The following is a 21463-nucleotide window of genomic DNA, read 5'->3' on the forward strand; positions in this document are numbered from 1 at the left end:
AGAAGGAAAAAAGTCCAAAACCCGGGAGTTTTGGCCTGTGCAAGAGCACGGAAACCGGGAAGGGAGTCGGGAAGCGGAGGAGGTTTGCGGAGGAGTGTGTGCCGGGAGGAAGGCTCGGCCGCTGCCGGGGTTCAGAGCGGGTGCGGGCGATTCCCATCCCACCTGGGAGCCCGGCTGGGATGTGGGGAGAGCCGCTGGGAATGCTGCTCCCATCGTTTGGACGTTTTAAACAAAAGCAGGAAAAAAGGCAGCGGGGAGCGTGCGATAAGGAACAATGTCGCCTTGGCGAGGGCTCGGGCTCCTCGCCGCCAAGTTCCTCGTCCTTTTGCTTTTTTTTTTTTTTTGCTTCTTTAATGAGAGAGAATAGAAATCGCTGCGGAAGAGAATTTTATTTTTAAACTTCTGAAAAGAGCTTTTGCGGGGAAAGGGGAGCCCGTGCCGAAATCACAGGATGGAGGAGGTTCCTTTGATCATCGCTCACTTCACTGGCGCTGGGGCAGCAGCCGTGGCTCCGGGTGGGGACAGGTCACCTCTGAAACCCTCCCGTCCCCGTCCCGCTCCTCCTGCAGCCCCTGTTTGGGGACCAGCCCCTTGTCCCTGGTTTCCAGCAGCGCCATAGTCACTCGCGATGTGTTTCGGGGTGATGCTCTCCTCTGGGGGAGACAGGAGCAGGAGGGGCTGGTGCGGCCATGCCTGGTGCCCCCTGTGTTCAGCAGGGCTTTGCTAAGGACACCAGGATGCAGCGTGTGTCCCTCTGGAATAGCCCCAGTGCTTTGGGGAGGAGGAGGAGGAAGGAGGCGAGGAGGAGGAGGAAGGCATCTTCTCCCCGTCTCTGTCCCCACTCCGGACATTCAGCCCTGCTTGATGCTGAGTGTGGGGGGACCATCCTCCCTGTACCCCCTCGGGGGTGGGTACGCTGAAGCCGAGCTCTCCTCTCGCCGTGCCGGGGTGGCCTGGGGGCTCATTTGGTGACTGCAGGACCTCGTCGTGAAGAGCCACGTCCCCGGCAGACGGTGTCACCTCCGCTCCCTCCTCCCTGTCTCCGCAGCCGAGTGCCGTGCGGTGGCTGCCGCTCTGCCCCGGCCCCTGTGCTCCGGGACCCCTCGGACCCATCTCCCACCCCTCACTGGGTGTCCTGCCCAATGTGTCCCCCCTCTGGGTGCTGGGTGCCTGGGCTCCCTGCCCTCCCCAGGGAGGCTGGCACCAGCAGAGGAGCCGAAATGGCAGCTGGCAGGGGGAAGGCTGAGAGAGCAGATTGCAGGACCGGGGACGTTATTCTTAGCTGCCCACAGCCCCGGGGTGTTGAGTTTCACCCACTTGTTTACTCCAGGACCGAGGGGACGGTGAGGGGCAGCTCATCCCCGGGGGAGCTGAGCACCCAAGGCGGGGGCTTACAGCTGGACCCCCAGCCACTGGGGGACAAATCCTGCACCGACAGCCCCGGCACGGCCAGCAGCACCCTGAGCCCCAGGTTGCTCCGTGGGGAACAAGCAGGGTGCTGGCCGGGTACCCCCTCCATCCCTGACCCCGTCCCCCCCCGCTGCAGCCCCCTCCCCACCAGTACCAGGAGCTCGCCGGTGCTCGCGGCCGTGCACTTACCGGGCAGAGCTGCCCCCCCGCTGCCCCGTTGAGCCCCCGCCGTCCCAGGCACTGAGCGAGCCCCGATACCAGAAGCGCAGGGGGGGGGCCAGTGTTTATTGCCTGGGCAGGAGGCGGTGAGGGGAGGTGTCTCTTCACCCTCCCCTCAGCCACCCCCCCCCCTGCTTTTTCTTTAATCAAGCCAGTGCTATTAATATCAGGTAATGAACGTAATCTCTGGGTTAAGCTATCCTCTTATGCTGACCGCTCCGCAGCTCCCGGCAAAAGACACTCCCCCGGCACCGCTCTTCTCTCCTGCCTCCATCTTCCCGTCCTGAGCCCCCCCAGATCTGCTGAGGGGGGGACCCTAGGGAGCCCCGTGGTCCCTGTGCCCGGGGGGGAGACGCCCCTGTGCATGGCTCCTTGCACCGGCGTTTGCCCCGCTGGCACGGCCGCCCTCTCGCCACGATAGTGCCAGCAGGTTGGGGGACAGGGCAGGGACGGGGGGGGGTGACACCTTCTGCCCGCGTCGCCTCCCGCTGCGGGGTGGGGTGGAGATGAGCAGCCCCCCAGCCTTCTCCAGCGTCCGCATATCGGGCTGCTGGGCCCTCGGGCCGGACGGCGGGTGAGTTCCTCCTTTGCTTTGATTTTGGGTGGGTTTTTACATTTTTTCACCTCTTTGCTTTCAGTCTCTGCCTGCTGGGGTGAGCCCTTGGGGGGCCCGGTCCTGGTCCCCCAGCTGAGGGCTGTGGAAGTGCCAGCAGCAGTTGGGGGAAGGATCAGCTTCCCACGGGATGCAGGATGAAGGCAGCCCGGCACCGTTCCGACAGCCGGCGGGGATTCGGCGGGTGGATTTGGAGGGCTGGGCGCTCGGTCGGCGTGTTGTTTACAGGACACGGGGCCGAGGACGAGCTCTCCTGTTTGCTCGCTAGTTCAGGGTTTGGGGCTTTGCCAGTTTTCCTTGCTGGCTGTGGGGGCTCTTGGGACCTGCTGCCTTTCCCTTCCCGGCCCAGCACGGATCCGGGATGATCTGGGATCTAGGAGGGCAGTTTGATGCAGAGAGCCTTAGCACGGAAGGCGCAGGGGTGCAATTGGCGATGGGGAGGGAAGAGGGGTGCCCTTCTCACCCCAGTAAATCCGTGCCTGGGATAAGCGGGAGAAAAACGCTCCCTTTGTTCGTGCCAGCAGGTCTGTGGGGCTGGAGAGACCTTTTGGGGGGCAGACCCCACTGCTGGGCATCCCCACAAGGAAGGCAGGGCAGTCAGGCTCCCTCCTGGCAGAGGGACACAGGCAGGCTCCAGCACTGGCTACAGGGAAGGCAAAGCGTCCCCAACAGCTGGGGACAGTCTGGTGGCAACCGAGTCCTCCAGGCTGGCTTTGCGGGAGGGGAGTTACCAAGCCCAGGGTGACGTTTCCCTTCACATTTGCTTTGTTGTGGCATCAAGTCACTGAAAGCCAAAGGGTGCACTCTGCTCGGGAGGGCTGGGGACGGTCTGCGTGGGACAAGGACCGTCCTTTGGTTAGAGCCATGGCATTAACTTCAGCTATAAATAGAGAGTCCTCTTCCTCCGACCCTTTTACCTTGCGGGAAGGGACATTGCACGGGCTTTGCCGCTGCTGCGGGGAGTTTTTAAAAAGTGATAGGAAGAAATGGCAAAAGGAGGTACGTGCGAGAGGGCTGGGGTCAGCCGTTCCTTCCGAGGGGAGGAGAGTCCCTTCCTGGCAGAGGCAGCAGCAGAAAACATCTACAAAACTTGAAGCGTAACATTAGGAGAAGATGCATGACCTTTGCAGAACTCCTGGACAGTCCCAGAGCCCTCCCCGCGGCCGTGTGTATCTGGGATAGATCATGGGAAATGCTGATTTAAGAAGAGCAGAATACCTACCCCTTGTATAGATACAGTCAGTATAGACAGATACCTGTAGAAACACAATTTAAGTGAAAGTCCAGAAGTACTTGGATGAGAAGAGGCAAAGCCCGCCAACTCTTGGAACGGGATTAAAATGCTGCATCCAAGAACAGCCCGGGGCATGCAGGGGGAGGATGGCTCCGCTTCTCACCAAGGGCCATCCCTGCACCGTCCTGTCCCCACGTGTGTCCCTACGTCCCACGACGATGTCCTGGCTCAGAGCTGCTGGGTGGGTGGGTGCCCTCTGTGCCAGCACCCCAGGGAGCAGAGGGCTGGGAAAGCGGGATGTCAGCTGTGGCCACCAACTGTAATTCTGGGCACAGCCGGAGCCGTTGGGGTCCAAACCTCCTCATCCCTACCAGGAGCTGGGTTATGTCAGTCCTGATCAAAGATGCCGGTAGCAGACCTTGCAGAGGTCTCGGAAAACCAGAGTTCTGCCCAACTCGGAGTTGTTTTGGGAATGATGGCCCCGATCAGCATCGCCGTGTGCGGATCTGCGGGCTGAGGGTGGCACAGGAGAGCTCGGTGCTGCCTTGCACCAAAGAGCCAGAGCATCCCGAAGTGCTCGCCTGTCGCACGGAGAGCGGCATCTATCCCAGGAGGAAAACCGTCAAAACAGCCCTCGGTGGCAGCGCTGGCACCGTGGCTCTGGAGTAACCGCAGTCCCGGGAGAGGGGCTGGGACGCAGATGAAAGGAACCGTTTTTATTTTCTGGTAGACAACTGTGGTTTTGTCATCTCTGCTTTTATCAAGCCAAAATGACTCTGTTCACGCACCGGCATCGTCGGCTGATGTCAGCCCCACTCTGGGAGTAGCGTGCGGTGGCTAATTGCTGCTGCGGCATCACTGGTGGGAGAGGAGACCCAAATACCCCGTCTGGGTTTGCTTCTCCCGCCTGGCTGGGGGAAGGAGCCGTCTCTGCACAGAAAGAAACCCCAGAAGGTTTTCCTGGCGGCTCTCGCCTCCTGACGTTGCTTTTAAAAGTGATGGTTGGGATCTGTACGGCCCCTGGGTGCTCAGTGCCGGCTGTGCACGCCGATGGGCTCCTGCAAGGGACGGGGTGTTGGTGGCTTGGGGCTCTCATGGAGGGACTCTGTAGGCACACACTGGAAGGGTTGGCATCGGTGTGAGATGTCCTGGTGTCAGGGCAGGAGCTGCAGCCTGCCTTTTCCTAGCAGGGGTTCAGCAAACCCCTGTCTCCTTGCCCGCTCCGCAGGGATGTGCTGGTGCGGGAGGTGGGGATGGGGACCGGGGACATCCCGCCGTGTCCAGGTCCCTTTACGTGCAAGTGACCGGTCTCAAATGTTGATCTTTATCTAAAATTGTTCCCAAAAGGGCTGGGGGAGGGAAGGGAATTAATCTTCATACCAAAATGGCTTAAAATCAACCCAAAAATCTGTAAAGCCTTGCAGTTTAAGCTCTATCAGGAGCAAAAAATAACAGGGAGATGGCAAACCCCCCCAGCTCGGCTGGGCCGTACCAAACGGTGCCGGGTTTGGAGCAGTGGGTTCCCTGGGGCTCTCTGACCTTGTGGAAGTTTCGTTTCCAGCTTGATCACGGCTGGGGAGAGGAACAGGCGGGATCAGGGAGAAGCCCTTTGCACCTTCTCCCAGGGAGGAGACGTCCCTCCCGCGGCGGCAAAACAGCGAGCGGGGAGGAGCGGGAGCTGGTATAAATAATCCTCCCCGTCCCCGTGCTGGCCGGGCAGCGCGGCTGCAGCTTATCTCCTGGCCAGAGGCCACTTATCACCTCCCAGCCGCTGCTCTCCCGCTGCCAAGCTCGAAAGGGCTCCGGAGGGTGGTTTGTTCCTCTCCCTCCCCGGGGCTGCGGCAGGAGGGGAGATAAGAGAGAGGCATTTAGTGGCTCCAGGGCTCCGGCAGCGCTCGGTGCTCGCTCAGTCCCGCACGGTGAAGCAGATGCGAACGGCTTGGCAGCCCCGCTGCCCCATTCTGGTCATCTTGCAGGCTCGTCCCAAGGGGTTTCAGGCCTAAAGGGTGGGAGAACTAGAGGTTTGGGTGGGAGCGGGGTGCTCAGAGTGGGGAGAGGAAAGGGATTATGTATGGGGAGACAAGGATGATTGGGTATAGCTCATGTTCAGCTTCCATCCCCCAGAAAGGTCCCTCAGCACATCAGGACAGGTTATTGCCCTCTGTAATAACACCCCTCAGTGCTTTTGAGAGCTCATGGAGTGTTTATTTAATGTATATATTCCCCAAGCATTAAGGCTGTAGGAAGCGATGGTTGCGTTGCACCTTTTCCAGGTTAAAATGTGGTCCTGCGTGAGGCTTTCTTGATGCTGGCCATGAAGTTGCAGAGGTGTGGGCGCTGGGGTTGCCCCTCCTCCTCTTCCATTGCATCCATACTGCATGGGATTCCCTGGAGACCCCGTTCCCACTCACCAGGAACACAAGCCCTTCCCCACCACCAGTAACCGAGCTCCTTTCTCTCCCCATCCCCAGCAACAGCAGTGCCGAATCCTTAGACCGGCTGTACCCTGCGGTGGGCTCCACCAAGCCGCCCCGAAAGCGGACCACTAGCCAGTGCAAGTCTGAGCCACCCCTGCTGCGGACCAGCAAGAGGACCATCTACACAGCTGGCCGGCCACCGTGGTACAACGAGCATGGGACACAGTCCAAAGAGGCCTTCGTGATAGGTAGGCAGAGGCAGCGCATGGCCATGCTGTGTCCCACCTCTGTGCTTCAACCGGTGAAGGGTAGCACGGGCAGCGTCGGTGCTGCCTGCCTGGTGGCTCTCCAGGGGACCTTGGGGGGATTCCTGCCCCACAGCCTCCTTGGAAACTTGAGGTTGGCTCCAGACTCCAGGTTGTGAGCTGCTCAGCCCGGACAGGAGCAGGGAGAGCCCCCATGGGTTGACTGGGTGAGCCGTAGGATTGGGCAGAAGCCGAGAGTCTGCAGAGGGGACTGATGGATCAGAGCAGGCACTGGGCAGACCACAGTCTTTGCTGGTTGTTCCCTCAACTCTTGCTGCCTGGGTTGTCACGAGTTCCCAGGGATTTAGTCTAGGCTGGTTCTCATGCCAGCTCTCCCCTTGTTACACAACCATCTAACAAAGGGTTTCCCAGCGTTTGCCATGCACATTGCTGGCAGTTACAGTACATACCACTTGACATTTTCAAGGGTTATCTCTCTCTTGTAGTCCCTATCGATCTCCCTCTCTGGAGGTTCCTCCAACTTAGTGCGACAGAGCAGGACCTGGGGTCTGGCCTGTGGTTGGAAAGGCAGACTGTGGGGTTGGTGGCTTCATCCCCTTTTCCCTGGCAGGCCTGGGAGGAGGCAGTGCCTCTGGGAAGACCACGGTGGCCACCATGATCATCGAGGCTCTTGATGTCCCTTGGGTGGTTCTGCTGTCCATGGATTCCTTCTACAAGGTGAGGCTACGCGTCGTCCTGACCAGGCTCCATGGGCTGTCGTGGCCTTTGCCTTAACCCCCTGATGGAGAAATGCAACATGGATTTAGCCACAGCCTTGTGGTTTCCCCTTCAGATGGTTCTTGGAACGGGCGAGAGGTTGCTGGGTGGTGGGGAAGGAAGACCACGATGGCCCTGTGGACTAACCCCTTCTCTGTGGGCAGGTGTTGACCAAGCAGCAGCAGGAGCAGGCGGCCAGCAACGACTTCAACTTTGACCACCCCGATGCCTTCGATTTTGACCTCATCATCGCCACCCTGAAGAAGCTGAAGCAAGGCAAGAGCGTGAAGATCCCCATCTACGACTTCACCACCCACAGCCGGAAGAAGGAATGGGTAGGGGACACTGAGGGGGGTGGGACAAGGTGGGGGGACTGCCAAGGCAGGAGAGGGGGTTGCCGTTTGGTCCCCTCCAGCCCCTGCCTTGTGCAGTCACCCTCTCCTGTGTGGATGGCTCAGGGCCCAATTTTCGGGTGAGCTGTCACCGTCACTAACAACCCAGAGAGATTTCCCGGGATGGAGCATCTCTGAGCACATGTTCTGTATTTAACTACAGCCATTTTGACTCCACAGAAAACCCTATATGGCGCCAACGTAATTATCTTTGAAGGCATCATGGCCTTTGCGGACAAGGAGCTCCTGAAGGTGAGGAAGGCTTTAGAATCCATTCTGGGGGAGCCTGACAGGCAGAAGTGCTGCAGCCCTCTCTTCTGCAGCCTTTTATCACAGCACAAAGAGGGTCCCAGGTGCTCTGGGGCTCCTGTGCACCACTGGAGGGTACCCTGTCCTCCCACCGTGCTTCAGCATCACCCCTACAAGCCACCTGTAGCCAGCTGGGGGGAGATGGTGAGAGCGTGGTTTCTCCCAAGCTTCAGGTGAAACAGGTCTCGAGTCTTGCAGCGGCTGGGGAAGAGCTCCTGGCAGAGGTTAAGCGTTTCAGCAGAGACCTTGATCTCAGCCCTTCGTTCCCAGGAACTCGGAGCCAGGTGGTGACCTGGTCCCTGGCAATGGTGGTGTATAAGTAGGACTGGAAATAGCCCACCTCCACGCTGCATGACGCGGCTTGCACAGCCAGAAGCAAAGTCAGCCGTACTTCTACGGCACAAAGCCTGGTGTTTCTCGGGCGGACTCATCCAGCACTTCAGACTTTGCTGGGGATTTTTTGGATGCATGAAAAATGCTATAGGAGGGGGAGTGAGCCATGCGCGAACTTAGCCAAACTCAGTCTGGAAAAGTTTCCTTCCCTGCCAAGCGAGCATTTGGGATGCACTTTCCTGGAGCAACGATGACCTCCAGTGGACAGCTGGGTAAATCCCCCAGGAGCTTCCTCTGAGCGTTCCTGCTCTGCTCTCTCACAATTAAGGGCAGTGTCAGGAGCTGGCCTGCTGTGCTTGGCCCCACTCCAGCACTGACTCCTGGGTTAAGCCCGTTGGTCTGTGTCATGGCCATTAACTTCTCTTGTCTCCTCCTCACTCTTAAATAACATCCAGCCGAAGGGCTGGGGCTGCTTAGAAGTGGAGACAGGGTTTGGAGCAGGACAGGTCTCTTGGGGCATGAGACCCGGTGTTGTGCTGTGCAGAGGGCTCAACCTCCTGGCTGTGGCTGATGGAGAAGATCAGTTGAAAGTGCGCACCAAACCTGGTGGGGTTTGTTCTCTCCCTTCTCATTCCAGCTCCTTGATCTGAAGATATTTGTGGACACGGACTCGGACATCCGCTTGGTGCGTCGCCTGCGCAGGGACATCAGCGAGCGTGGCCGTGACATCGAGGGGGTCATCAAGCAGTACAATAAGTTTGTCAAGCCTGCCTTCGACCAGTACATCCAGCCCACCATGAGGCTGGCCGACATCGTCGTGCCACGAGGTACTTGCCCAGGGCTGCCCTGAGGCTCAGTCCCGAGTGGGATCTGAGAGAGCCCATCCCTCTGCCCTCAGCTCTGCTGGCCAGTCCCACCACCCTCCAGATGGCGAGGACAGAAGAGTGGCTGTCCCATGACAAAACAAAGGTCCCTCCAGCCAAGTGTCTCCAAACACTGCCCAAAAGCAGATTCCTAGGGGAAAGTCTGCACTTTTCCCTCAACCAGTCTCCTGCCCTACCGGCTCCTGGAGGTTGGTGGTTTAAAAGCTAGAGATGACTTCTAGATATTCAATACTAGGTTACTAAATAAGAATTTAATAATAGTAGGAGTGTCTCCTGCTGGATGATGCTTTGCTAGGGAGTGGGAAGCAGGGGTACGGTGGTTTTGAACGTAGCGGGGAGCTTGGGGAAGAAACGGGCACTGCTAGCACTGCGGTTGTGACCAGGCTGTCTCGCTTTTGCTTCTGGTTCACTCCAGGGAGCGGAAACACGGTGGCTATCGACCTGATCGTTCAGCACGTCCACAGCCAGCTGGAAGAGGTAAGAGCTGCCTGGCCCCCCGGGTGTCGATGGTGGGTTCGACCTTGCCTGTGCAGCGGTGGCATTGCAGGAAGCAGGGCTCTGGGTGCCAAGGCTCCTCTGCAGGCTGTGGTCCAGCAGCAGCTTCTGTCCCTCCCTGGGAGACCAACTCATCTGGGGACAAACCAACCATCCTCCAGTGATCTGAGTGATGTGCCCCCCCCGGCCTGCAGCCCTCCTGGGGCCAGCATCGCCCCAAACCCTGCAGTACTTCATCTCTCTGGCTCTGGCTTCTCCTTCTCACCCCCTTGCAGACACCGCTGCAGAGTCTTTCCAGTCAAGAGCCCACTTTTCCAGTTCCATGTTGGGTGCAGCCCCTGGGTTTCAACACCCAAAGTCTTGTCATGTTTGAGGCCCAGCCTGAGCCCCGATCCAGGCACGTGCTCCATCACTTCCCCATCACAGGGTTTAACAAGTCTTCTTCTGTGTGTCCTGGCCCAGTCCTGACCAGAGGTTTGAGCCTGGGACCCTTCAGTCTAGTGACCCTGTTGTGTGTTGCGGTTCCCCGAGCAGCACATCCTCCTCCCGCCCCGTGTCTGTAGCTTTGATGTTTAAGTTGTAGAGATGCTCAGAGCGATGTCCCGGGAGGTGGAAGGAGCACAACCTGGAGATGGCTGCCCTTGGAAGCAAAGAGCTGGATTCCTGTAGGCCTTTGGGAGCTCCCAGAGGGCAGGAGCCGCTCAGCCCCTGGATGTGAGCTGGCACGCGATGGCATCGTGCCTCCCACGGCGCGACTGCTCTGATGCGAAGGCGTGTTGGCAGGGTCCCCTTCCCGGAGCACCCCGCTCTCCTCAGGGCAGTCAAGGCTCTCTGACCACCCCAATTTACAGCACTAAGCTCTGGCAGGTCGGGAGGTTGGTTTCTAAACCCTTGCTCACAAGGATCGGAGCCCTGGCATCCTCAGCGCCAGGCTGAGGAGGGCACACGGCTGTGGGCACAGGCAAGGAGCAGGGAAATGGCTCTTTCTCCCAGCCCCTGGGATTCGGCCAGGGAAGGTTCATGGCTGGACGCTGCGGCGAGCAAACTCAGCAGCTCCTCCCCAGGGCACCGCTGTGAGCTCGGCGAGGGGTTGGCTTGGGGGGGGGCTTTCATTTATTTACCTGGGGAGGGAAAAAAGGGGGAAAAGGCTACATGTGAATGCAGGAAAATATTCCTATTTTTCCTTTTCTTTTGTCTTGAAACGACCCTGGTGTTGGCAATACTTAATACCGGTTGCATTGTGTCTTTGTGTTGCTGCCGCAGCGTGAACTCAGTGTCAGGTAAGAGCCCCTAATTCTGTCCTGTCCGTGCAGCCCGAGGCATTTCCAATGCCAGGCACCGCTTGGCCTAACCCCGACCCGCAGTCGAGACCAACAGCTCGCCTAAGGGACAGCCTCGTCACGCTCGAGGCTGATGAAAGACCACTTTGTCCTCGCCTTTGGGACAGAGCTGTCCCCCAGGGACGGATTCCTCCAGCTTGAGGGCAGACCCCTGCAGCTGGTGCCAGGTTTGTTAGCTGGGGAGACACCCCCCGCCCATCTCTGCAAGAGGCTTTGTGTCCTGGGATTCTCTTTTATTTCCCTTCATCCTCTAAGACGAATGGTTGTTCAGAGCCGCTCTCCATCCCTTATGATTAAGCATCATTAAACATCAATTATTAAATTAAACAAAGCGGCTCAAGGGCGGTGGGAGCCCTTGGGTCCCTCGTCGCCGCAGGGGCTGTCGGCTGCGAGCCTGATGGCACCCAGGAGGAGTGTGGGGAGAGGTACCCGCTTCCCTGCAGGACCTAAGGAAAGGCTACACAGCAACTACCTGGGGACTAAGAAAATACTTCTGCCCTAATCCAGCAGGATTTCTAATTTCTCAGTATCTGCAGGTGGATGCTATAAAGTAGGCATTGACTTACTTAACCTCTCCAGCGTGTGGATATCCAGATGGGACTTTAGCTCTCTTGCTTCCATTAAGCAGCCCGCTAAGTTTCCAGGTACTTTTGTAGGAAGCAGAGGGGATGCATTACTGCAAATGGGTTTCCATTTAAATCTCCATCATTGCATGGAGACACTTCACTCAAGTAACCCTAAAATTTACATTTGGCATACAACAAGCTTTTAAAATACCGAAGACAAACAGGAAAAAGACTCTGCTTTGCTTATTTCTGCTTAAGCCGTTCATTTCCTAGACCAGGCAACTGGATGTTTTATTTTATTTCTGTTTGCTTGTTTAACGCCATGGGGCCTGACATTTCCGTACAGACAGCGTTAAGCTTCCCTGTGTGTCTGGAGGTCCAGGTGGGAAGGTGTTCTTTAGTGTGGAGAGAAGTCTGTTGCTTTAAAAAAATGGCAGGAATAACATCAGAGAGCAGACTAATGTGTGTGTGTTTGTATATATGTATATATATGCCCATGCATATGTGTGTTTTATATATACACACGCATATAAAATTTCCTTTCTCTCCAGTGATTCTCCTCTTTCATCAGAGCTGCACTCAGTACAGGTGATCTTTTTGTGTACCTTAAAAATCAGATATTTAATAATATGTCAAGAAAATATTAGTAGTTTTATGATAGCAAGTCCGGAAAGGTAACTCCGACCTCCAGAAATACCTCTGTGATGACCACAGCCACAGACATTTATATGTTCTGCTTAAGGCTCGTGGTTTCCATTTATGCCTTTGCCAGAAAGTCTGGAAAAAATTTCCTGAAAAGAAAAAAAAAAATCTGTTTACACTCCTGGAGTCCCAGTGCTTTTACTGCTGCTGCGGTTTCCCATCAGCTCCTCTGCGGCTCTGCGCTCGCAGGAGGACCGAGGTGGATGGGGAGACGCAGGTCGAGTGAGATGTGCTCGGCAAACATGGGGCTTTTCATCTCAAACAATTCCCTGTCCTCCTGTCTTGAATGGCTTCCTCTAAATGTCACGGTTGTTGTTCTGATGTCACTGCCTTTTGGCAGCCGTGGGGACACAGCGAGACCTTTGTAGCCGGGAGAATAAAACCTGGATGCTTAGATCTGGCCCCAGTCCGAGGTACTTCTCTGGTCCTTGAGCTCCGGGCCGGTCCTGGTCTGCCTCTCCTGACCCAGAGGGTGGCTGGGACAGGCAGGGAGCGCCTCTCCCCGACTCACAGCTGATCAAATGGATGAATTCTGAGGAGTTTAAAGAAAGTGGTGCCATTCCCTGGACCTCCAAGCCTCTTTTTTACCTCCTGTAACTGCTGGCTGCTGAGGAGCATCGTTGCCATCCTCTAAGTTCCCTCAGAGCACAGGTCAGACCTTAGCGTCCTTGCAGTTGGGGTGTTTCTTGTCCAGCTTCTCCATGTGTTGGAGATGTAATTGCATACAGGCGCTCCCTTTCCATCCACGCCCAGGTGAGTGATTCCTCCTGGAGCCCAGCAGCAGGAGCCGCCCCGGCGAGCCTGTGCTCAGCCTGGTTTCCATCCCTTTTTCCACGTTATTTCAACGGCCAGCCCCGCTCTTGGAGCCGGTGCTCTTTTCAGCTGATTCCCTTCGCCAATCAATATTCCCCCTCCCCCCCCCCCACCAAGGTCTCGATCAGCTTGGCATGCCCTTTGCCAATTGTGTCTTTAAATATCAACCCGTAGCGCAGTTTAATAGCCCTTGTTTGAAATGTCAGCCGTGAAAGCCAGCCGCTGTACGTGTTTGAAATGCCTTGACTGCATTAGCTCCTTTGTAGCTGGATGTCTCTTGTCTGCTTCCTGCTTGATAGCATGCTCAACAAAGAGCTGAGGATGTTCCCTGAAGCCTTCCTGAGAGATGGTCACCTCTTTCTCTCTCTTTTTCTTTCTTTCTTCTTCTTCTTTCTTTTTTTTTTTTTTTTTTTTTTTGCCTTTAAAGCTTTTGTTCTGGGGGGAAAAAATAAGTTTCCAAAAGTGAGACGTTTTCTTGACGTGCTGCCCGTCTGCATTTTCCGTCGCGGTCCTGCCTGGCAGGGGGAGGGACAGGAAGCGTTGCTGTCACAGGCAGGCTGCCGGCAGGTCCTGGCGGCTGAGACTCCATCCCTCCATCCCTCCTGGCAGGGCTGGGCGAGGGGTGTCACTGCAGGTGACACGGGGTGGCTGCCAGAGAGGCTGAGCTCTTCCCTCTGCCACAACCCGCAGCCCCTCTCCAAGGGATGGAGATCCCAGGGCAGGTCCAGGTCAGCTCAGGGGGGAAGGAAGGTCTTCCCAGCAGGCGGTGATGTTCAGTGCAGAGCTGGGTTTCTGCCCATATTCCTAGTGCTCTTGGCTTTCCAAGGTCTTCCAGGCTTGAGCAGATCCTCTCTCCAGTGTGCCAGGAGATGGACGTGCTTGTGAGCCCACAGTTTGCGTGGGTGTGGTGTAGGTTGGATGAAGGTTTTGAAAGCTTGGCCTTGAGCGCCTGCGCTTGCTCTGGGATTGCAGCAGAGCCCCGGGCAAGGGCTGGGAATCTCCCTCTGGGTTCTGAGAGCTGTTGTTGTCTGGTACCACTTGGGACAGAGATGTGACAGTGTCTCTGCTGTGACTCCGGGGCAGTGAGAGCAGATGGAGCTTTCCTCCCATGGAGCCAGGAGTGGAGCTGGTGCCGTGCCATGACTTGGTCACCAAGGGAGGAGCACCGGGGTCTTTATGGCGATGGCCCGGTCACTGGGCAGGTCCAAGAGCCATAGATCAATTAGGGCTTTTTTTTCCCCCCTTTGACTAATGACAGTGCTTTTTCCTTTGTTTCATGTCGTGTTTGTCCCTCTGCCCTTAAACTCTTGTGTTTCCTGTCTTGTCTCCCCTGAACATCCCTCCCACCTGGTGACCAGAGGAAGCTGCGCTGGGATATGTGAGGAGACAAACGCTAACGGCCGTGTTTTGGTTGTGACACTAACGCCGGGAACTGGGGGCGAGGGCTGTGCAGCGTGAGCCGCGTTACTAACCCGGGCAGACAGCTCACGGGGGTCCTGCTTTGCTGGGGCTATGCAGGGAAAACCAGGGTGGAAGGGACCGGGGAGACCATCTTTATCCCCACCCCAAAAAGGAGACCTGCTGCTTTTCCCCCCAGAAAGCACCATGGGGACAGCACTGAGCAGCTTCCCTGGGCTATCAGGGACAGGGACCCAAACAGGATTACATCCAGATCTCCCCATCCCCGCAGTGAGCACCAGCCCCTGCGCAGGTGTCGCAGGAAGGTGTGGAAAGCTGGGTGACAAAATGCTGACAGCGTTTTCCCGGGGGCTGTTGACAGCTCGGGGTGCAGGGGCGGTGTTCCCAGGCACACAGGGGCTGCTCTCGGGTGTAGGAGAGCTTGCTGGTGTCCGTGGCAGGGAGCAGGAGCTGGGTGACACCACAGACACCAGGGCGGGAAAGGGGCTGCCCATCCCACTGGCATGGTGGGATGCTGTGACATGGGCCTGGCAGTGATGGAGGGAGAGGTGCCTGTGACAAACTCAGACCTGTGCCCCCTGGGTGGACTGTGGTGGATAGGACACAGCCCTGTGGGCTATGACCCTGGTGGCTCTTCTGGTTTTGGGGACAGCGGTTTGTCACCTTAGTAAAGCCAGCTGGGGCCATGAGTTGGTGTGTGGCTCTGTGTTGGGGGGCTGGTCTCTGCCCACCCCCCCCTCGAAGCAGGCAAGCAGGCAGCCCCTGTGCAGGCACCAACATCCACCAAAGGCAGGGCTCAGGGTCCTCACCCACCGTGTGGGTCTGCGTCGCTGGGGCCAGGAGGGGTTTAGGCAGGGCTGGATGGCAACTGTGCCCCCAGAATCTGTCCCCAGGCCAGGTCTGGCAGGAGGAAGGAGTGGGGGGGCCGTGGGAGCATCTCCCAAGGCAGCTAACCCAAGTTGTGGTGACTAACAAGAGCTCGCTTCACTGACAGCAGGTCCGGGGCCTTGAGGGCTGCTTGTCCCCAGCCGGCGGTGGGGTCTGCGGGCAGTGGGACCGCACTGGGCTCTGCCACAACCCAGCCGGGCTCTGCCTGCGATGGGAGCACAACCCGTCCCATGTTCTCTGCACAGCCACGAGCTGTCTCGGCTCTCAGGAGCATTCCCTACCAAGGGGCTCTTCGCTGCTACGCAGGACGGGAGCTGGCAAAAGCAGGAAGGAGCCCTTAAGTACCCACAGGCCTTGGGAATGTCTCGTTTGGTGTTGGTCAGCCAAGACCAGGAGATGGCTATGTGGATGGAGGCCTCAAGTCATCCCGCTCTGCCCTCCTCCATTCCTACCCAGTCATCTTCTCTGTCTTCTTCTCCGCTTGTCTGCCTCTGTGTGTGTGTGCATTTAATCCAGGTTTCTGCTTGATTTGAAATCTTAATCGCCTGGTGCTTTCATTTGTTTGCTCTCTTCTCCTCCTCCCCAACATCTCTCTGACCGGGATGCAGCCGCTGGCACGTGTGTGATCTGACGTGTGGCTTTCGGACCCCAGCCCTCCTCCCAGACAAAGTCGCTTGTCCATCCTGCCCAGCCTTGTGGAAGCCAAATAGATGTGACCTTCATCTCATTACTGCCGCTCTCAAAGAGAGAGGTGACTAATGGGGCTCCATTGTGCGCTTCCCCATGAATGGTGTTCCCTTGATCCAAGAATAGCTCCCAGCCCTATTAGTTTTGTGGAGATGAGTCACACAAAGCCAGTCCTGTCCAGCCGTAAAGTCTTGAAGCTGTTCCCAATTTGGTGTTGATCTGACGATCCTTGAATGGGCCAGGCGCTCTCTGAAATGGTCTCGTTGCAGCCTGGCTCCGCATTGAGCCATGTGCCAGTTCCACAGGCCTTGCTGCCTGTCCTGTTCCTGGTGACATCTGGCACTTGTAGGACAGAGACAACCACAACAGCTCCTCCTCACCCCTTGAGTTCAGGATCCTTCACCAGATAAGACTCCCAAGCGGGAGAAGGGTTTGAATTTATTTTCCACTTTCTTCCCAACCAGTGGAAACCAAGATGGGCCAACCACAGGTCAGCTGCCCAGAAGGAAGGGCAGGTCCTTGAGCTGTGAGGTCCCCTTGGCTCCACCAACCGCTTGCCCCGTTCGTGAGAGCAGGTCCCTTTGCCATCACAGGGGCCCGGGCAGGGCTCAGCTGGATGGCCTTGGTGTGCATTTGCAGTGTGAGGTGACATCTGGGAGGATGGCTCTGGCCGTGTGCTGTGCACCAGCCCTCGGGCAGCCTTGCCCGGAGACCTTCTGACCGTGTGTTTGGTTTTCAGGGCCGCCCTGGCCTCTGCCCACCAGTGCCACCCCCTTCCTCAGACCCTCAGTGTGCTGAAGAGCACCCCTCAGGTGAGGGGCATGCACACCATCATCAGGTAAAGCCCCCACCACTGTGGTCTCCTGGGGTGGGATGGGGTTTGGCTGCTGGGTGGAGTGGTTTGCTTTGCTTTGGACTCCTAATCCCACTTGTGCCCTGTCCTTGTCACTTGGGGACATGGGACAGGATAGGTGGTGGTGGGCCCTGGGTACAGGAGCTATGAGTGCTCCATGGTCTTGCCAGCAATTTTTCTGCCTTTTACCTTTAAACTGCCATCGCGATTCCAGGCTCAGATGGTGGGCCTGATACAAAGTGCTGGCAGCCAGAGAGGGGCAGGGGCTGCCCTTCTTCTCGCAGCCTCTGACCCCTGTCAGCATCTCCGGGGGCACATTTTGGTCTTACATTGCCTTTCCCTCCCCTCTAGAAACAAGGAGACCAGCAGGGATGAGTTCATTTTCTACTCCAAGAGGCTGATGCGGTTGCTGATTGAGCACGCGCTCTCCTTGCTCCCATTCCAGGTGGGTTGAGGGGTGTAGCTGGGAGGGTGGGCAGCAGCCGCTGTGTGTCCTCTCCCATTCCTAACCCATAACTGCCAGGAGCTGGGACAGTCTTGGCGCTGCTTCTCCAGCATTCCCCATGTATCAGCCCCTTCCTTCTAGGTTAAAAAGAGGCAGGACTCCTCTAGACCATGGAGCAATGACATGGCTCTGGGTGACAACTCTTTGTCTGGCCTTGGTTTCCAAGAGGCCAGCCCAGCCCACAGCTGGTCTCCTCTGCGAGCCACATCAGAACCCTTGGTAATGCTTCTCGCATGGTTTTTGTAGAGTTGCACGGTCCAGACCCCTCAGGGACAGGACTACGAAGGGAGAACATACAGCGGAAAGCAAGTAAGTGGAAGCAAAAGGTACTATTCAACCCTGCTCTGTGAGCCTCCATCCCTGTAGATGCAGGGAAAGGACACCCCTGGCTTCTCGGGGCTTCCATCAGGCCTGGGTTTGGTGCCTGCTGTCCTGAATATGATACCCTGTGTCATTGGGAGAGGTGGCAGGTCAGTGGGTGGCCAAGACTGCCACCAGCAGTGTCACCGTGCTGCTGTTGGCCTCCCGTTGAGGGAGGCAGCCTGAACTGAGAGTTCCCGGAAGGGATGTGCTTTGGGGTTGCCCACTAGGGCAGTTGTCCCCAGTTGTTGAGGCCCAATGCCATACCGGGGTGGTACGCACCTCCTGCGCCGTGCCTCCCTGGTCACCCTGGCTGTGTGCTGCAGATCACCGGGGTGTCCATCCTGCGAGCGGGAGAGACCATGGAGCCAGCGCTGCGGGCGGTTTGCAAGGACGTCCGCATCGGGACCATCCTCATCCAGACCAACTGCAACACGGGCGAGCCGGAGGTAAAACCTGTGGCCCTGGGCTACCGAGGGCACCTCCTGGCATTAGCCTGCGGGCAGGGAGTGACTCGGGTGTCTCCTGAGAGCGATAAGAGGGTTGGTCTTGGCTTGGGGGTGAGCGCTCAGAAAGTGAATGCTTTGAAAGCTTCTCCAGTGGGCTTTGCCAGCATGTTTGTGGACACAGGGGCTGGTTTGCTCTCCAAGAGTCTGCACCAGCACCTGGCTTCAAGGGGACAGCTGGGGTCCCAGAGATAGAGAGGTGTGAAAGATCCTTCACCTCTCTAAGAGAAGGGCTTGGGTGGTTCCCTTCGTCTTGAGCCTGCAGCCTCTAAGCTGGTCTCTCTGCCCCCTGTCCAGCTCCACTACCTGCGGCTGCCGAAGGACATCAGCGAAGACCACGTCATCCTGATGGACTGCACGGTCTCCACGGGCGCAGCCGCCATGATGGCAGTGCGGGTGCTGCTGGTACGGAGGATGTGGGGCACGCTGCAGAGGGCAGGTGGTTCGCCCCCAAATAACGTGCAAAACACCCACCGCAGCCACGCTGAGGGGCTTTGCGCTGAATCTGTCTCCTCCTTATGAAGGAGCACAAGATGGGGTGACTCTGTGACCAGGCATTGACCAAGTCACTCCTTCCTTGGGTAGTAAGAGCCTGGATTTAGTTGGTTTCTTGGTGCTGTGCCCAGTAACCCCAGCTGGTCGCGAAGGAGGGAGGAGAGAAGGTGGCCCCAGGAAGGCCCTTGAGTACTGCCGCCCGGAAGCATGGGCTGTACCATGCCTTAGATACCCTTTCTTCTGCTCCTCAGCCCGTGCATTTCCAAGATGTCTCTGTGCCTTTCCTGTAGGATCATGATGTCCCAGAAGACAAGATCTTCCTCCTCTCCCTGCTTATGGCGGAGATGGGTGTCCACTCAGTCGCCTACGCTTTTCCCCGGGTGAAGATCATCACCACAGCTGTGGACAAGAAGGTGAATGACCTTTTCCGGATAATCCCTGGCATCGGTGAGTATCTGGGTAGGGATGAACTGTTGCAGGGGAATTTTCAGTGCTTCTAGCCCACTCACCAGAGGAGATGAAGCCCTGGTTGTCAGCAGAAGCTTAGATCTGGCCTTATTTTACCCGTGGACCCATCGCCTCTACCGGGTCCTGCTGCCACGTGGGTGTTGGGATCAACATGCATGCTCTGCGAGCTGTCAGGCAGCCGTAACCTTGTTGGCAGAGGGGGTCATTCCACGGGCCATGAGCCTCCTCTGGCCCCAGATGGAGAAGCTGGGCTGGGACATCTGGAGCAGACCTGTGCCCACCGCATTCCCTAAGCTGTTGCCTTAAACAAGCTCATCCAAAACAAGCTCACCCCGTTCTTCTGTCCTCACCTCTGCTGTGCCAGGAAACACCCCTGACACCGGGTGCTAAAACAGCCTCCGGGCTGCTCCAGTTTTGCTGCTACATGAGTTTTAGAGCTGTTCAAGCTGTTGGATCAACCTGTTTTTGTTTCCTTGCGGGCCGGGACGAGGGCAGGCTGGAGGACAGGTCCCAGGGCTCCCTGCAGAGCTGCACCTCAGCTACGTCTCTTTCTCCCCACAGGGAACTTTGGCGATCGGTACTTTGGGACGGACGCTCCTCCTGACTGGAGCGACGATGAAGATGCTCTTAGCACTTAGCTGGATGTGGAAATGCCACTGGCACCAGGCAGCTTCAGCACCGCACCTTAACCCCTTCTGTCCATCGCAGAGATTCCTCCTCCCTCCTCACCAAGCATAGATATTTTTTTCAAATCTTACATTGGAGATCTAGGGCATATTTTTTCAAAGAAACATAAATCCTAGTTTGACTTTGTGGACAGTCGTGTGTCCCGGCATAGAGCGGAGTTAATTTATTTTAATTTAAATATTTGCCTATATAACTTATTCGAGATATTTTATAAAGAAAAATAATAAATTTTTTCTCTGGTTTTCTTGAATGGAGTCATTCTTTGTTATGCCCCAGGGGGTGCCCAGAAGGATCCGCAGCCCTTTGGGACTGCTGCCCTGGGTGAGGACATGCCACAAGCGGTGGCAGGAGATCGAGCCCCTGCTGTTGAGGAGCAGGATGACCCTGCAGCCCTGGAGCAGTTCTTACATCTCTCTTTCTGTGCTGGTTGTTGTTTCTCTTCAGTGAACAATGAAGCTCCTATGCCCCAAGGAGAGCCTGCCCTACGGGATGTGCTCGTTCTGTCCGGTGCCTTCGTCTCATGGGAGCTGGTGGGGCCAGAGAGCACCCTGTGGCCTCTCTGCAAGGGACCCAGGTCCCCAGACTCAGGTCTCCTGCCTGCAGCAGGGCTGTGAGCAGGAGAAAAACCCACCACTCCAATTCCCCAGCTCCCTCTTCTTCCTGCCTTGGAGCAGGAAGGAGCTACCATGGTCTGGATCCAAGTGAAGGGTTGGTACCAGAGGAGGGGTAGCTCTTCATATCTGCACAGAAAAGTTCAGCTCGTGTCACATCACGCTTTAGTTTAAGAAGCACCAAGCCCCTGTTTCAGTTCAGCAACCAAAGTGAAACACAGCTTGCCCGAACGCCAGCGTGCTCTTGCTGAATCAGAGCTGCTGAAGTCGTGGTGAGGAGCAGGTCTCGTAACGGTCTCCAGGAAGCTGTTAGCAGGCCAGAGTAACCTCAGCGGAAGAGGAGCCGGCCAGCCCCACGAGGTGGATTTAGTCAGAGAAGGCTGTGACCCCTGTGGCTGAACACAGAGTATTTTCCTTTCCTGTGTGATTCAAAGTACCAGCGCAACATCCTTGTGCTGGAGATAAATGGGCCAAGAGGAGCAAACCTACCCCTTGGCTGGGCATCCCTGGCTCGGAGCCGGCTCCCGAGGGGTTAGGACAGGCAGGCACAGCCAGCAGCGAGGAGATCGGGGCCGGGAGGGGAGTATTCTGCCAGGCTCTTGCCCAAATGGAGAGTCACCTGGTGATAACTCAGTGTGGGCTCAGGTTTGATGAGCCCGAAATAGCTGCCACCACTCTGCGGCATGTTGTATAAATTCTCCACTAAATTTAAAAGAAAACACACGCCTGAGTTCCTGCAAGTGCTCGGCGAAAGCATGAGCCCTCGGCTTGAAAGGCACGCTCAGAGCCAGCACTGACACTTGATTAGTGTCTGCTAAAAATAGCTCCTTGCGTAGGTGGAAGGAGAGCTCATAAGCACAAACACAGGAGGATAGGCAGACACAGGGGTTTTTGGCTGGGGCACCAGGTGAGCAGTGGTGGGACAAGGGACAGCAGCATCACCAGGTCCATGGAGGAGCAGGTCTGCACCCGGAGTCCTTCCTCTGGGCTGCAGCCCCCAGGGCAGGAGCTCAGTGCTGGAGGAGCCCAGTATCTTCTTTCTAGACCATGCTGAACCCCATGAATGCCACCATCATCCTTCATGCATAAAGCTCCAGCAGACCTTGTTTGAGTAGTGGTGTTGCCCACAGAATCACGTGTATCTCAAGCAGGGTTTGCACCCAGGGTCGACCATGGGGGTGGGGATCCCACGATATTTCCTTGGGGAGGAGTAAGGGACAAAGCACCTCTTCTCC

The 21463-nt window shown here is 57.0% G+C and overlaps 1 protein-coding gene across 5 annotated transcripts; it reads left to right on the top strand.

Moving 5' to 3' along the window:
• Positions 1 to 350: 350 nt before the first annotated feature.
• On the top strand, positions 351 to 19865 carry UCKL1 (uridine-cytidine kinase 1 like 1). 5 transcript variants are annotated; one of them, XM_074157489.1, is made up of 15 exons: positions 351 to 2203; positions 5948 to 6141; positions 6770 to 6876; positions 7080 to 7250; positions 7488 to 7559; positions 8587 to 8776; positions 9249 to 9310; positions 14108 to 14127; positions 16483 to 16581; positions 16948 to 17041; positions 17348 to 17410; positions 17788 to 17910; positions 18265 to 18372; positions 18753 to 18909; positions 19492 to 19865. In XM_074157489.1, exons 1-15 carry the CDS (start codon positions 2136 to 2138, stop codon positions 19566 to 19568), a joined length of 1605 nt encoding a protein of 534 aa, XP_074013590.1. In that variant the 5' UTR covers positions 351 to 2135; the 3' UTR covers positions 19569 to 19865. The 5 variants fall into 5 exon arrangements, with proteins under 5 accessions (XP_074013590.1, XP_074013591.1, XP_074013593.1 ...); XM_074157490.1 differs by lacking the exon at positions 14108 to 14127 and adding an exon at positions 10592 to 10608 and having other exon boundaries at positions 2136 to 2203; XM_074157492.1 differs by lacking the exon at positions 14108 to 14127 and adding an exon at positions 10592 to 10608 and having other exon boundaries at positions 2136 to 2203; positions 5954 to 6141.
• Positions 19866 to 21463: the final 1598 nt, after the last annotated feature.

The sequence above is a fragment of the Numenius arquata genome, chromosome 12 (genome assembly GCF_964106895.1).
Source record: "Numenius arquata chromosome 12, bNumArq3.hap1.1, whole genome shotgun sequence".
NCBI classification, from domain to species: Eukaryota; Metazoa; Chordata; class Aves; order Charadriiformes; family Scolopacidae; genus Numenius; species Numenius arquata.